Source organism: Mesoplodon mirus, assembly GCF_964341445.2.
Source record: "Mesoplodon mirus genome assembly, chromosome: 8".
Classification (NCBI taxonomy): domain Eukaryota; kingdom Metazoa; phylum Chordata; class Mammalia; order Artiodactyla; family Ziphiidae; genus Mesoplodon; species Mesoplodon mirus.
This window is the reverse complement of record NC_138984.1, coordinates 90,057,291-90,071,443: the sequence shown is the minus strand read 5'-3', so window position 1 is coordinate 90,071,443 and position 14,153 is coordinate 90,057,291. Positions and strand designations below refer to the sequence as shown.

General features: G+C 34.3%; 1 protein-coding gene across 2 annotated transcripts in view; it reads left to right on the top strand.

The window, feature by feature from the left end:
- Nucleotides 1–14,153, top strand: part of LNPK (lunapark, ER junction formation factor) — an 86,263-nt gene that overhangs the window by 28,489 nt on the left and 43,621 nt on the right. For both annotated transcript variants that reach the window (XM_082630557.1, XM_082630558.1), the window contains exons 6-8: nucleotides 2,111–2,151; nucleotides 9,268–9,351; nucleotides 9,434–9,485. In XM_082630557.1, the coding sequence (XP_082486683.1) occupies nucleotides 2,111–2,151; nucleotides 9,268–9,351; nucleotides 9,434–9,485 (177 nt within the window). The remainder of the gene's footprint in view (nucleotides 1–2,110; nucleotides 2,152–9,267; nucleotides 9,352–9,433; nucleotides 9,486–14,153) is intronic.

The following is a 14,153-nucleotide window of genomic DNA, read 5'->3' as shown; positions in this document are numbered from 1 at the left end:
TCTGAATGAGAAGAACCACCTTCAACCATTATGAATGAACTGGCTTTGGAAATTAGATTTTGCTGCAGACTTGATAATGGTTCTTAATGAATTCAACCTAAGAGTACAAGACAAAACAGTCCTTATATGTGAAACCTATACTGCTATAAAGTGATTTAGAAAAGCAAATAACAATTTAATGACGAAAGGTAATTTTTTAAAAAGTGCTATGAGAAGTTAAGAAACAAGATCTCCATTCCCACCTCGATTTGCAGCAGATACATTATCTGAGCTCAAACTGCGATTCCAGCAGTGTTTTTCAGACCTCATGCAAGTACAAAGGAAATTTCCGTATTTCAAAATCCATTTAACTGGGCTTCCCTGGTGGCGCAGTGGTTGGGGGTCCACCTGCCGATGCAGGGGAGGCGGGTTCGTGCCCCAGTCTGGGAGGATCCCGCATGCCGCGGAGCGGCTGGGCCCGTGGGCCATGGCCGCTGGGCCTGTGCGTCCAGAGCCTGTGCTCCGCAGCAGGAGAGGCCGCAGCGGTGAGAGGCCCACATACTGCAAAAAAAAAAAAAAAAAAAAAAAAATCCATTTAACTGGAAGTGATTAATTTGCAATGACATGATAAAAGGCAAATATCAAGAGAAGAATCTAAAGAATTTTATAAATGCCTTTCACACAATGAATATGCTCAATTAAAATCATGTGATTGTGGATTGATTTCAATATTTAGCAGCATGTATCTGTGTGAAAAAAATTTTTCAAAAAGAAAATGTGTGAAATTTCATTACAGATAAACTAACAGATTGACATATGTGATCAATTTTGAGGATGGGGGACACTAATTTTGAATCTCAATTAAGTGAAATGTTATCCCCCACCTACCCCTCCAGATTCCATTCTTTTCATTGGTAGACCTATGTTACAAAAAATTGAACTCAATTATTATTATATTTGAATTATGTCAATGAAAGTTTTGTGGAAATTTGTTTACTCCTTTAAAAGTGCTCACCTAATTTTGACTTTTGGCCCATAAAGCCTAAAATATTTACTGTCTGGCCCTTTATAGAAAAAGATTGCTGGTCTCTGCATTAAAGGTTAGATATTTGGCTTGGTCTTATCTAACTAAAGATGACTATTCTCTTTAAAGATGTCAGCAGTTTTTTTCCCCTTTCAGTAATAAGTCTGCTAGAACACTTTGAAAAAAATATATAGTAAAATCATCTTTTCATAAGTTTGTATTTCTTTGGATTTTTACGTAAATAGTATTATTTGAATTGGGTATTCAGATATTTGCTACTCCAGAACTTCAAATAAAAGATAATAATTTTATTTGTAAATTTAATTAAACATTAAGAACAATTATTTAAATTCTATTTGGTAAAATGTTTAAATCAAGTTATAAGTCTTCTTTCCAGCTGGAATAGTATTCCTATTTATACTAGTTCAGTATTTCTAGAGAAAAACTAGAAATCTAAAATAAATTTGTAAAGCAGATATTGACATTCATAAATTATATTCTTTGAAATGATTCTTTATGTTCCACCAGTGCAACCTAACTAAACAGGCAAATCTTGGAAAAGTTTAATTTTGAAAAGTAATTAGTATCCTCTTCCTTTCCAAGTCCCTCCTCAGGTATATAATACTATAGATTTTCAAAGGTTTTCTCTATTAGTGCTCAATATCTTGAAGATCAAATAACTTAATAAAATATGTACTTCTTTCTTCATAAATAAAGAGAACATTTTTATTACCAATGTATAAAAAGAGAATTGGTTTTAATTTTGTAAATTAACATGGGTGGGATGTTGAAAGGAAGGAGAAATAATAGTAATATTTCTGAAAACATTTTAAAAATATGTATCTTTTAAAATTTGGAAACGTGTTTTATTCTATGTAAAGTCCATTTTTTCCCCTCCTGAGCTTGTAATATATAATATAAGCAAACATATAAAATATATATGGGTAAAAATTGAGATGACTTCTGTCTGTACACATCTGTGAGAAATTCTAAAATGAGACTGTTTTCTTGCAGTTTCTTAATGTATATCATTTGACATGATTTTTTTTCTTGTATCTTAAATATCTTAATATCTGATTTAGTTTTGGTTTAAATCTTGTTTTCTAGATGAAGCATTGGATGATTTAAAATCCCAGAAGAAGAAAATAGTAAGTTAACTTTATTTAAGTTAATTTATATAAAAATAATAAATTAAGAACTGAATAATTAATGTTTATATGTTGTAAGTAATGACTCCAAGGAACAAGTATGTTTTTAGATAACAGTTTAATGGTGAAGCTAAGTTATGAATATTTTTGCTAGTTAATAATGATCGACAGGAAAAAGTAGTTAGGTGAACTTTTGAGAGTCTGAGTGTCTATGTCAATTGGAAGCTGAGAAGTAAGTAAATGAATCATTTTGGAGGATTAAATGAGGCAGAGTGGTAGAAAGGTGGGTATCCAGATTTATTATTAGGGCCAAAAAAAGACCAAACATCATATGTCAGTTCTCAGATTTTCTTGACATAATAAGGCGAGGAGAGAGGGAATCAAGAAGATTGGTTGTAAAAAACAAATTTAACATGCAAAAAAAAAAAAAAAAGCCGAAGAAAACTGGGGAGAGAGAAAGACAAAGTATTTTTTCTTTGGTTTCTTTCATTTTCTATCAGCAGTTCTGATCACATGGGTGTCTGTTGTGGGGCCAGTTAAATGCATCCTTCAGATGGGTTGGAAAGAGGAGGATCAAGAGAGAGGAAGGACTCTAGATGTTTAGAGGTTGATATGTAATAGTTTTTAATAAGTGGGTTGAACTTGGTGTTTGGCTTGAATTTACATATACTTCTTTCATATAATTATTTTTGAAGTATAAAAATGATAATTGATAGGAGTATCATGTTATATGGAAACTTAATGAAATTTAATCAGATGCAAAATCAATTTAATGTATTTTAGTCTAACATAATGAGTAACAATTATGGATGAAACTAATAAAAATTCTGAAGGTTAAGATTAATGTTAAAAATTGTTCTGTGAATTGGTAAGAAAAGACACTGGTCCTGAGGGATTTAAGTAACTGAAAAATAAAGAAACCTTAATTCTGAAAGGATTCCTTATCTTTTTTATTTGATGCCTCTTCAGTGTTCAGTGAGGTATTTATCAAAATTGCATTGATATTTTTGATGGTCCTAAATTGAAACGTAGAAATATTTCCATTGTATCTTACTATATTTCTGGCATTCTACACATTATGGAACAGCCAGAAATTCAAAGTGAGGAAATACTGATGGTTCTCAATAATATAGAAGTTGTGATATGATTGGTTTGGTTTGCTGGTGTGATTAAAAAAGAAGAGCGTAGTGTTGATCAGAGCCAAGCCTTGTACCAAAATGGAGAAATATTGATTAAAGTAGAAAAGACAAGGAGGAAGACAAAAGAAAAAAGAGAGAAAAAAAAAGAAGAAAATGAAAAAATTCTAAGTGATGAGAAGCTGATTCAATGTCAGTGGCATCACATGAACAGAAAACAGAATCTTAGAGAACATATGATTGGTGAAGAACTCTCAGTAGAGTAACAGAGCAGACTTAGAAAATTCTTTGACAGGGCAAACCAAACTATTTACTTCTTTAATAGCCCTTGATGGAATCACAGCGTAAACGCTGCTCCATCTAGGTCTGACAGTTGGGAAGCTCAGTTCAAGGTTCAATAGTTTTGTATATCTAAATGGTTCATGAGACATCAATATTACAGAATACTTCAGTATGGCATTTCTCTTGCAGTGTATGATTAAAGAAAAATAAGTTGGCTGCTTTAACTCATTTTGTTAATTAGGGAACACAATTTGCATTGACTTGATTGTTTCTGGTTTCAGTACTGTTGCTGTTGGGAACTAGTCCCTTGCGTTTATTGCTCAAGCCCTTAACAGAGCTGCTTTGTTTGAGTAGTAGCGTTATACTTTGTTTAGAACAGTAGGTGTTAAGGGTGAATTTGTAAGCAGTACAATGCTAGCTAATGATTGTACTGGTAATGAGAGGAAAAAGAAGGGACATTACTTTTGAGCAAAAGCAAAATGTAATCAAAACTGATCTTGTTCCTTGATGTTTAACTCTACATTTATAGCTTTAAAAATGCCGGCAGGAAAAATAGCCATCAGTTTAAAAGTACCCAACTCCTAACCCTTCTCTTTCACTAAAAAAATGAATGTAAATTGTATTTACTACTTGAGGTGTTATTAAAGGTGGTTTCCTCAGGGATGCCTCTCTTTAATCTGGATAGATTTGTAATGTAATTTGTAATTTGTCAAAGTGTAATTTGTAACAATAAACATGAATTATCAATTGATTAAAAAGTTAAATTACTGGGGCTTCCCTGGTGGCGCAGTGGTTGAGAGTCCGCCTGCCGATGCAGGGGACACGGGTTCGTGCCCCTATCCCGGAAGATCCCACATGCCGCGGAGCGGCTGGGCCCGCGAGCCATGGCCGCGGAGCCTGTGTGTCCGGAGCCTGTGCTCTGCAACGGGGGAGGCCACAGCAGTGAGAGGCCCGCGTACAGCAAAAAAAAAAAAAAAAAAAAAAAAAGTTAAATTACTTAGAAAGGAAAATGAGTGACAACAATGTTTTAAATATTTTAAAACAATGTTTTAGGGCCTCCCTGGTGGCGCAGTGGTTGAGAGTCCGCCTGCCGATGCAGGGGATACGGGTTCGTGCCCCGGTCTGGGAGGATCCCATGTGCCGCGGAGCGGCTGGGCCCGTGAGCCATGGCCGCTGGGCCTGCGCGTCCGGAGCCTGTGCTCCGCGACGGGAGAGGCCACGACAGTGAGAGGCCCGCATACCGCAAAAAAAAAAAACAAAAAAAAACAAAAAAAACAAAAAAAAACAATGTTTTAAATCTAAGAACTTAATGTAAGTATTTACTTACTAAAATAAAGCTAGGAATTAATCTTTAGTTACCTAAAAAACCTCCCAAGTCTGGTTGTGTACATTTTGCCACTCACATTTTTTTTTTTAACTTTTAGTTTAAAAAATATCACTATTCAATAGATAATCGCTTTGTATCCATGAGCATCCCGTCAAAACAGTTCAAAATCAAAATCCATCAAAACTCGAGTCAAAATGACCTCTTTAAGTGGCTTCATGAAAATGCTGTGCATTTTTCAGAATAGTACAGGTGTTTCTATGTGGTAATTCCTTTCTGGCATTTCTCAGGCAATTTATATTTTTCCAAGTCCTGAGGAAAATCAGTTGAGAAATTGGGAACCTGGGAAAGAAGTATTATAATTCTCTGAGAATTAAAACTTAACAATCACTACAAATGTTACTGGTTCAAAATAATCCACTAGTGTCAGTTGAAAGCAAGAGCAAGAAATGCTGACATGCTGAGCTGTAGGTTAATGTGGACATTTCAGGCAACAGGACAGGAGCACATAGAGGAGAAGTGGCACAATCTAATTAGTCAGTCTTGCTTTTGTGGCCATAAGTCTGGTTTATGGGCCCTGTCTCTTATTAATGGTGACTTATTCTTACAAATAAATGTTAATAAGTTTATATATATAGAATACTCTATATAAAATCCTGTGAGTGATATTCCATGAAATAAATTTTGGAAGCAAAATAAGTCCTTAAATTGGCAATTTTAGCATGTGATTCTATGTGGGGCTGTTAACCTCACTAGAAGTTTCATATGTTACATTTTTATATTACCCAGTAATATCTGCTGGTGTTTTCCAGTGTTTGAATATTCACTGTAGGCTACATACAGGTCTTTGTAAATACTTTAACAGAAGAAATGCTGAGAGAGGTGTTACTGTTATTGTAGAATACTCCTATATGAAATCAGAAAATGATTTAAAATCTGAATTAGTAAAAACAATATTGATTTCAACAGCAAAACAAAATCAGGATAAGCAGACAGTATTTTCATCATTTAAAAAATAAGAGTTTAGGGCTTCCCTGGTGGCGCAGTGGTTGAGAGTCCGCCTGCCGATGCAGGGGACACAGGTTCGTGTCCCGGTCCGGGAAGATCCCACATGCCGCGGAGCGGCTGGGCCCGTGAGCCATGGCCGCTGAGCCTGCGCGTCCGGAGCCTGTGCTCCGCAACGGGAGAGGCCACAACAGTGAGAGGCCCACGTACTGCAAAAAAAAAAAAAAAAAAAAAAAATAAGAGTTTAAATAATGCAACATGTACCCTAAAGCTGTGAATTGAAGATTCTTTTAATAATTTGACCAAAGTCAGTACAAAACAGAAGACATTTTTCTACATCTGGAATATTTGTTATGAAACAAGGATCAAGAATATTGGATAGGGCAATTAATGCTTTGTGTGTTTTAAAATTTTATTTCAAGAGTTATAATTTAAATATTGTATAATTATCTTTCAAAATTAAAAAAATTGACATTTATTTTGTGTTAGTGTTCCCTTTTAGTATTCTCTATGATGAAATTCTATATCAGGTAGAAATAATTTTTATATGTTCTCAAAATATATAATCTTGCCAAAATAATGTTGATTCATAATAAATAAGCAACCATGTGTTTATTATTCTCTTTTTTATTTTTATTTCTTTAATTTTAATTAATTTATTTTATTTTTAAATTTTTGGCTACGTTGGGTGTTCATTGCTGCACACTGGCTTTCTCTGGTTGCAGCAAGCAGGGGCTACTCTTGTGGTGCGCGGGCTTCTCTTGTTGCAGAGCACGGGCTCTAGGCACACAGGCTTCAGTAGTTGCAGCGTGCAGGCTCAGTAGTTGTGGCTTGCGGGCTCTAGAGCACAGGCTCAGTAGTTATGGTGCGTGGGCTTAGTTGCTTTGCGGCATGTGGGATCTTCCCGGACCAGGGCTCGAACCTGTGTCCCCTGCATTGGCAGGTGGGTTCTTAACCACTGCACCACTAGGGAAGTCCCTATTATTCTCTTTTTTAAATAAAAAACTTTTAAACTTTTAGTATACTCATATCACAGAAAAACAATTCACTCTTTGTTACATCATTCATTATTATTTGAAATATGTAAAATATTAGGAAGAATACAGAGTAATTTGTAATTTAGGGAATTCTGAGAATTCAATTTCTCATTCCTGAATCCTGATATTAATACGGTGGGTATTTGAGAACACTGCTTGTTTCAGATCCACTCTGAATAACTGAGGTATCATTGAAGATTATGCGTTTTTGTGTTAGGTACTGTTATAGACTCTCCTACATTATTTAAATTGCATAACAGTGCTACGAGAAAGTGTTAATGTTTCTGCTCTACAAAAGGAGAAACTGAGGCTAACAGACTTGCTCAGTCTCTCTACAGCTAATTAACAATGGAGATGTTTGAACCCAGATCTTTTCTGATGACATGGTTTCAAGTTTGTATTCTTCCCACTGATCAGATGTCTCCCTATTTATAAAACAAATTATTCACTTAAAATGTAGTAGGAATATATGTATTAATTAAGCTATTACGTGAAAAAAGAATTTTTCAAAGTAAATGCAAAAGAAAAAGAGAATGGATTTGTATCTTTTGCTTTTTAAAATGTTTTTATTTAAGATACTTTACATGTACATAGGCATAAACATGAATACTTGCTGAATGATGTACTAGGAATGGCAATCGTTTAATAAAATGGCATTTTAGTTTTGAGTTTTGTGTATTGTTTTAAAGATCACAGTTGTATCTAATCTTCTTTTTAAACCTACCAATAGTCTTACTTTAGAATTGTGCTGTCCAAATAAGTAGCCACTAGACCCATGTAGCTTTTAAAGTTTACATTATTTAAAGTGGAATAAAAGTAGCTACAGTTGGGTTCCTCAGTTGCACAAGCAATATTTTAAGTGATCATTTATCACATATGGCATTGTAGCTACTCTCTTGTGCAGATATAAACCACTTCCATCATTACATGTAGTTCTATTGTTACAGCACTGGTCTGGACCATCAAAAATTAATTTGTAGAGATCAGGGATTCAGTTCTTTGCTATTTCATGTAGATTATGTTGATTTGAGGATAGATTCTATCATGCCCTCTCTCTGTCCCCATCCCAAGTTTTTCCCCAACCCTAAAGTAGTAATGTTACAAACATTTTCTTTACATCAGAAATTTAAACTTGCTTGTTGGAGCATTTATCATAATTTTGAAATAATTAGAAAAATATTTTAGTTTCACTAAACCAAGGTTAGTAAATCATTCATCTAAGCACTTCTTAATTGTTATATTGAGTTTTTAATGAGGAATCTATTAACTATTGTGGCAGCATATTTTAAATTGTATTTTAATTTGGTAAATGTTCTCTGCTTTGCATTTTAAAATAAATGTCCTTTGGAATAAACATGACATTTAATGAATCTAAGTGGCTCTCAGTGGTCACTGAGAAGGAAAAGGTCCTCTTCCAAGTTTTGCAAAAGCATTTTTACTGTATATATTAGCTATTTGTCATAACTATGACTGTCTTGTACTAAAGTTAAACTTTTTCTGATATTGGGCTGTAACTGCTGAAATGATACTTTACTAGTGATTACTTTTTAAATTAAACCCACATATTAAGCCATAAAGTGACTTGAGTGCATTGTAAATAAAATTCTATAATAATGAAGTGCTTTAATTACAGTCCCTAGTGTGAGCATAGAACTCAGTAAAATCTTTACTTAAATTCTTATTATGTTCAGTTTTTTCCCTCTAAAGTTGTTTGAATCTAAGTAAAAAAGGGGGAACTTCAGCTTTTAAAGTCATTTGAGCAAATTCCATGAGAGAGCATGGCTGTTCTCCCAGTTAAGTGAGTTTTCACTGCATTTTGCAGCAAGCTAATTGCTTCTGCTAATAAATAATCTAAAATCGATGCTGACAGCAGTTAATTGGCACAGAGATTTTATTTTGTAAAGCTCTTGGCTAACAACCTTCTTTAAATTAATAGCATTAAGTGCTAGGAGGAAATAAATCTGAGGAATTGCCTGTCATTTGCTTGTCATGTCTAATAACTTCCAATAATGATGGCTGATAGATTTTTGCACATTCCATTATTGAAGTTGGTGCATGTAATTATTCTCCTCATTATATGTAAACAATTAGCAATATTTGGTATTTCCTTGCAGTAAAGCTGTTAAATACAAGTAACATATTAGAGGTTAGAAGCCATTTTAAAATCTGGATTTTAATTATTTGAATGTGGAAGTCTTTCATGCTATCTGGATATATTATGTGCTGTTTATTTTAAGCCTTGTACTTGAATACTTTTTGAATAGGACTTAAAAAAGTAAGTAGTGTATGTGTGTTTTAAAATGTGACAACTTGTGGAAATTTTTGTTTGCAGCTTGAAGAAGTCATGGAAAAAGAAACTTATAAAACGGCTAAATTAATTCTTGAAAGGTTTGATCCAGACTCAAAGAAAGCAAAGGTAAGGCTGTAATATCACTACTATTTTATTATAAATTGCACATTGTAGTAGGTCACTGTAATAACATTATTGTATTTGACAGGAGTTGGAGCCGCCATCTGCTGGAGCAACTATAACTGCAAGACCTGGACAAGGTAAATAACTTTGTAGAAACTCCTGCTGCTGTTGGAAAGATCCATATTTACCCAAGTGAGTTCAAAAGTGTGATAGAAGTGTGAAAAACTTATGTAGGATGATTTTATGTTAATTTATATTTGGTAATTTGGGATATGACTTAAAATAGATGGCAATAAGTTTATTTCATTTTGATTTTATAGAAATATGTTGATGAGTAAAGATGTTATTATCTGTTGAGATTAAATATATAATCAGTTTTAATCTTTTGAAATTTAAGTGATTTCACCAATATTTTGTAAGGTTTTTTTTCCCCCCTTCAAATAAGAGTCTCCTGGAATATCTGCTATTATGAAAATTCTTACATTTTTATGATTTATTTTTTGAGGAATTTAATGAAGATTTTTGTCAAACTTGAGTTCCTTCTAAAGTAACACTGTTAGAAAGAAAAAAATATATAATTTAGAAATGAGAAAAAAAATTGAATTACTGCTATATAATAACATTAACTCTTTCTTTTTGAGGTTATATTGCCAGATTACTAGTGAAACCATTACTATTATGTTATTATTTTAAGTGGTCACATAAAGTATTCCCAAGACTGGCATGTGAAAAGATATTTTTGAGTTTGTATTGGCTTCCTTTTTTGTTCTCTTCTCTAGAGTATAATAAAATAACAGGCATACCTCAGATATTACAGGTTTTGTTCCAGACCACCCCAATAAAGTGAATATCTCAATAAAGTGAGTCACACACTTTTTGCTTTCCCAGTGTGTATTAAAGTTATGTTTACACTATACTGTAGTCTGTTAAGTGTGTAATAGCATTATGTCTAAAAAAATGTACATACCTTAATTAAAAAATACTTTATTGCTAAAAAATGCTAACCATCATCTGACAATGCAGGGTTGCCATAAACCTTCAATTTGTAAAATTCATTTTGTGAAAAAACTCAGTATTCCCAAAGTACAGTAAAATGAAGCATAATAAAACGAGGTATGCCTGTAGTTTGTAAGGCTTTTGTTGCTATATGGAATATACTATTACAAAAATTCAACTTCTACTCTTATAAATCATCAGAATTGGAGCCTGGTTTATAAAGTTAGGGTGACATTTAGAACTTCAAGAAGTCAGTTCCTTTATAAATATCCACAAAGACCATGGGTACTAAATAAGCCATATAGTTTTAGGTATTCTAATTGGCGGAGGTATGTGGGAAGAATCCCACTGTTTTCTGTCTTTTATAAGTAGGATTCTGGTTTATAGAAATATTAGCCTGCTCTTTTGATAAATGTAAAATCTATCAAAAATTATGTAAAAGTTTAAATATGATTAAAATAAATTAGTCGTAGAGAATTCCCTGGAGGTCCAGTGATTAGGACTCTGCCCTTCCAACTGCAGGGGGTGCGAGTTCAACCCCTGGTGTGAGAACTAAGATCCCACAAGCCGCACTGTGCTGCCGAAAAAAAGAAAATTAGTCATAGATACTTGCAATGTGACACCTACTTTCATAATCAGTTTAAATTTTTCTATAATTTATACTTCTTACTAGTAATTATAAATTTTTTTTTGTCCTGCAGGCCAGGTTTCTATACTTTTTACTTGTATGACTGGTAGTAACTTTTCAAAAGTGCTTCTTGAATAACCTTAGTGAATATATTTTTAAAATGTGATATTTTGCAGAAAGCTGTTGCTGTTACTTTAACAAAAATCTGTTCTCTCTTATTAAAAAAGAACAGATGTATGATGCCCTTTATTGACATTCTTAAGCATTTATTAATATTAGACAACATTAGTTCCTTTAAGACTCTAAACTTACCTTTCCTTAGAAACTTTTGAAGCCCCAATTTTTGTCTTCTGCTGTCATATTGTAACTATAGAAAAACCATTTCTGGTCTCTCTACTTTGGATTCCTGCAGCACTGCTTTTGGATATTCTTTTAGGGAGAATTAACATTTAGCTATAATATAAATGAATCATTCACTTCAAAGAATGTATGTATAGAGAGATGAATGTAATATGGTTTTTGACCTTAAGAAGCTTATAACCTATTTTTTTTTTTTTTTTGTGGTACGCGGACCTCGCACTCACTGTTGTGGCCTCTCCTATTGCGGAGCACAGGCTCCGGACGCACAGGCTCAGCGGCCGTGGCCCACAGGCCCAGCCGCGCTGCGGCATGTGGGATCTTCCCGGACTGGGGCACGAACCTGCGTCCCCTGCATTGGCAGGCGGACTCTCAACCACTGCGCCACCAGGGAAGCCCTATAACCTATTTTTTAAAAATATTTCTTCTGAGGTATACTATTCTAATATTCCTAACTTTTCTGGGTCTGTAGATATTAATTGATATTTGGAATTTTTTTCCCTATTTAAAAAATTTCTAAACTGTATCTCAACTTTATTCTACTTTTTGAGAATTATAATTTAGTTCCTTGTTTAATTTGATCTTGTTATTATAGGTGACTTCGTCATGTATTTTATTTATGTTTAAGTTCTGTGTTTCTGTGAGTTTAAAATTGTCTTTATTTCTTTGCTTTGGACCATTGTTAGTCCATCAGTCCCTCCCTCCCTCCCTCCCTTCCTTCCTTCCTCCCTTTCTCCCCAACACCTTCTTCTCTCCCTCTCCCTTTCTTTCCTTTTTGTTTCTTTCATCTATTTCTGAACTTAAATAATAGAAAAGGGAAAAAAATACTAAAGGATGTATGTATATATGTATGTGGCTCTCCAAACTGAATCTCATTGTGGTGTCCTTATTTTACTAGCTCTCTTGCATGTTTTCTGAACCAGAACTTGGATTCATGTGTAGTAGATACCTTTTTTTTATTTTTTATTATTTATGTGTAAATGATATATATTACACTAAGAATGATTATAAAATTTGAGAATAGTATTCTTTGATTTGCTTAGGTTTAGCACTAAAAAGAGTAAAATATTTACTGAACATAATACTAACCTGACTGCCAGCCTCTCATGCCCCCCCCCACCATTTTTTTATCTCTTGTGTTTTTCTTTATTTTAAAAAAAAATTATTGAAGTATAGTTGACATACAATATTGGTTTCAGGTGTACAACATAGTGATTCAACATTTACATGCATTACAAAATGATCTCCACAATAAGTATAGTAACCATTTGTCACCATACAAAGTTATTATAATATTATTGACTATATTCCCCATGCTGTACACTATATTATATCCCCGTAACTTATTTATTGTGTCACTGGAAGTTTGTACCTTTTAATCCCCTTCATCTATTTCATCCATTCCCCAACTCCCCTCCCCTCTGGCAGCTACCAGTTTGTTCTCTGTATCTGTGAGTCTGTTTCTGTTTTGTTTTGTTTGTTCCTTTGTTTTGGTTTTTAGATTCCACATATAAGTGAAATCATTTGGTTTTTGTCTTTCTTTGCCTGACTTATTTCACTTAGCAAAAAATACCCCCTAGGTCCATCCATGTTGTTGCATATGGCAAGATTTCATTCTTTTTTATGGTTGAGTAATATTCCATTGTATACATTCCAATATTACATTGTATACATAAATACATACCACATCTTTACCTATCTATGGGTGGACACTTGCTATTGTAAATAATGCTGAAATGAACACAGGGGTGCATATATCTTTTCAAATTAGTATTTTTGTTTTCTTCAGATAGAAACCCAGGAGTGGAATAGCTGGATCTTCTGGTAGTTCTATTTTTATTATTTGAGCCAGCTCCATACTGTTTTCCATCGTGGCCGCACCAATTTACATTCCAACCAACAATGTATGAGGGTTCCTTTTTTCTCCTTGCCAACACTTGTTATTTGTTGTCTTTTTGGTAATGGCCATTCAGGTGTGAGGTGATATCTCATCGTGATTTTGATTTGCATTTCCCTGATAGTTAGTAATATTGAGCATCTTTTCATGTGTCTGTTGGTCGTCTGTATGTCTTCTTCGGAAAAATGTCTATTCAAGTCCTCTGCCTATTGTTTAATCAGATTGCTTGGTTTTTTTTTTTTTTTTTTTTTTTTTTTTTTTTCTTTTTGCTGTATGCGGGCCTCTCACTGTTGTGGCCTCTCCCGCTGCGGAGCACAGGCTCCGGATGCGCAGGCCCAGCGGCCATGGCTCACAGGCCCAGCCGCTCCGCGGCACATGGGATCCTCCCAGACCGGGGCACGAACCCGCATCCCCTGCATCGGCAGGCGGACTCTCAACCACTGCGCCACCAGGGAGGCCCTGCTTGGTTTTTTTGATATTGAGTCGTGTATGTTCTTTGGATATTTTGGATATTAACCCCTTATTCAATATATCATTTGCAAATATCTTTTCCCACTCAGTAGGTTGCCTTTGTGTTTTGTTGTTGGTTTCCTTCTCTGTGCAAAAGCTTTTTAGTTTGATTAGTCCCATTTGTTTATTCTTGCTTTTGTTTCTTTTGCCTGAGGAGATAGATCCAAAAAGACATTGCTAAGACTGATGTCAAGCATTTATTGCCTATGTTTTCTTCTAGGGGTTTTATAGTTTCAGGTTTTGCACTTAAGTCTCCCAACCACTGCGCCACCAGGGAAGCCCTGAGTTTATTTTTGTATATGGTATTTGATACTTTTGCATGTAGCTGTCCAATTTTCCCAACACTATTTATTGAAGAGACTGTCTTTCTCCACTTTATATTTTTGCCTCCTTTGTCATAGATTAATTGACTATAAA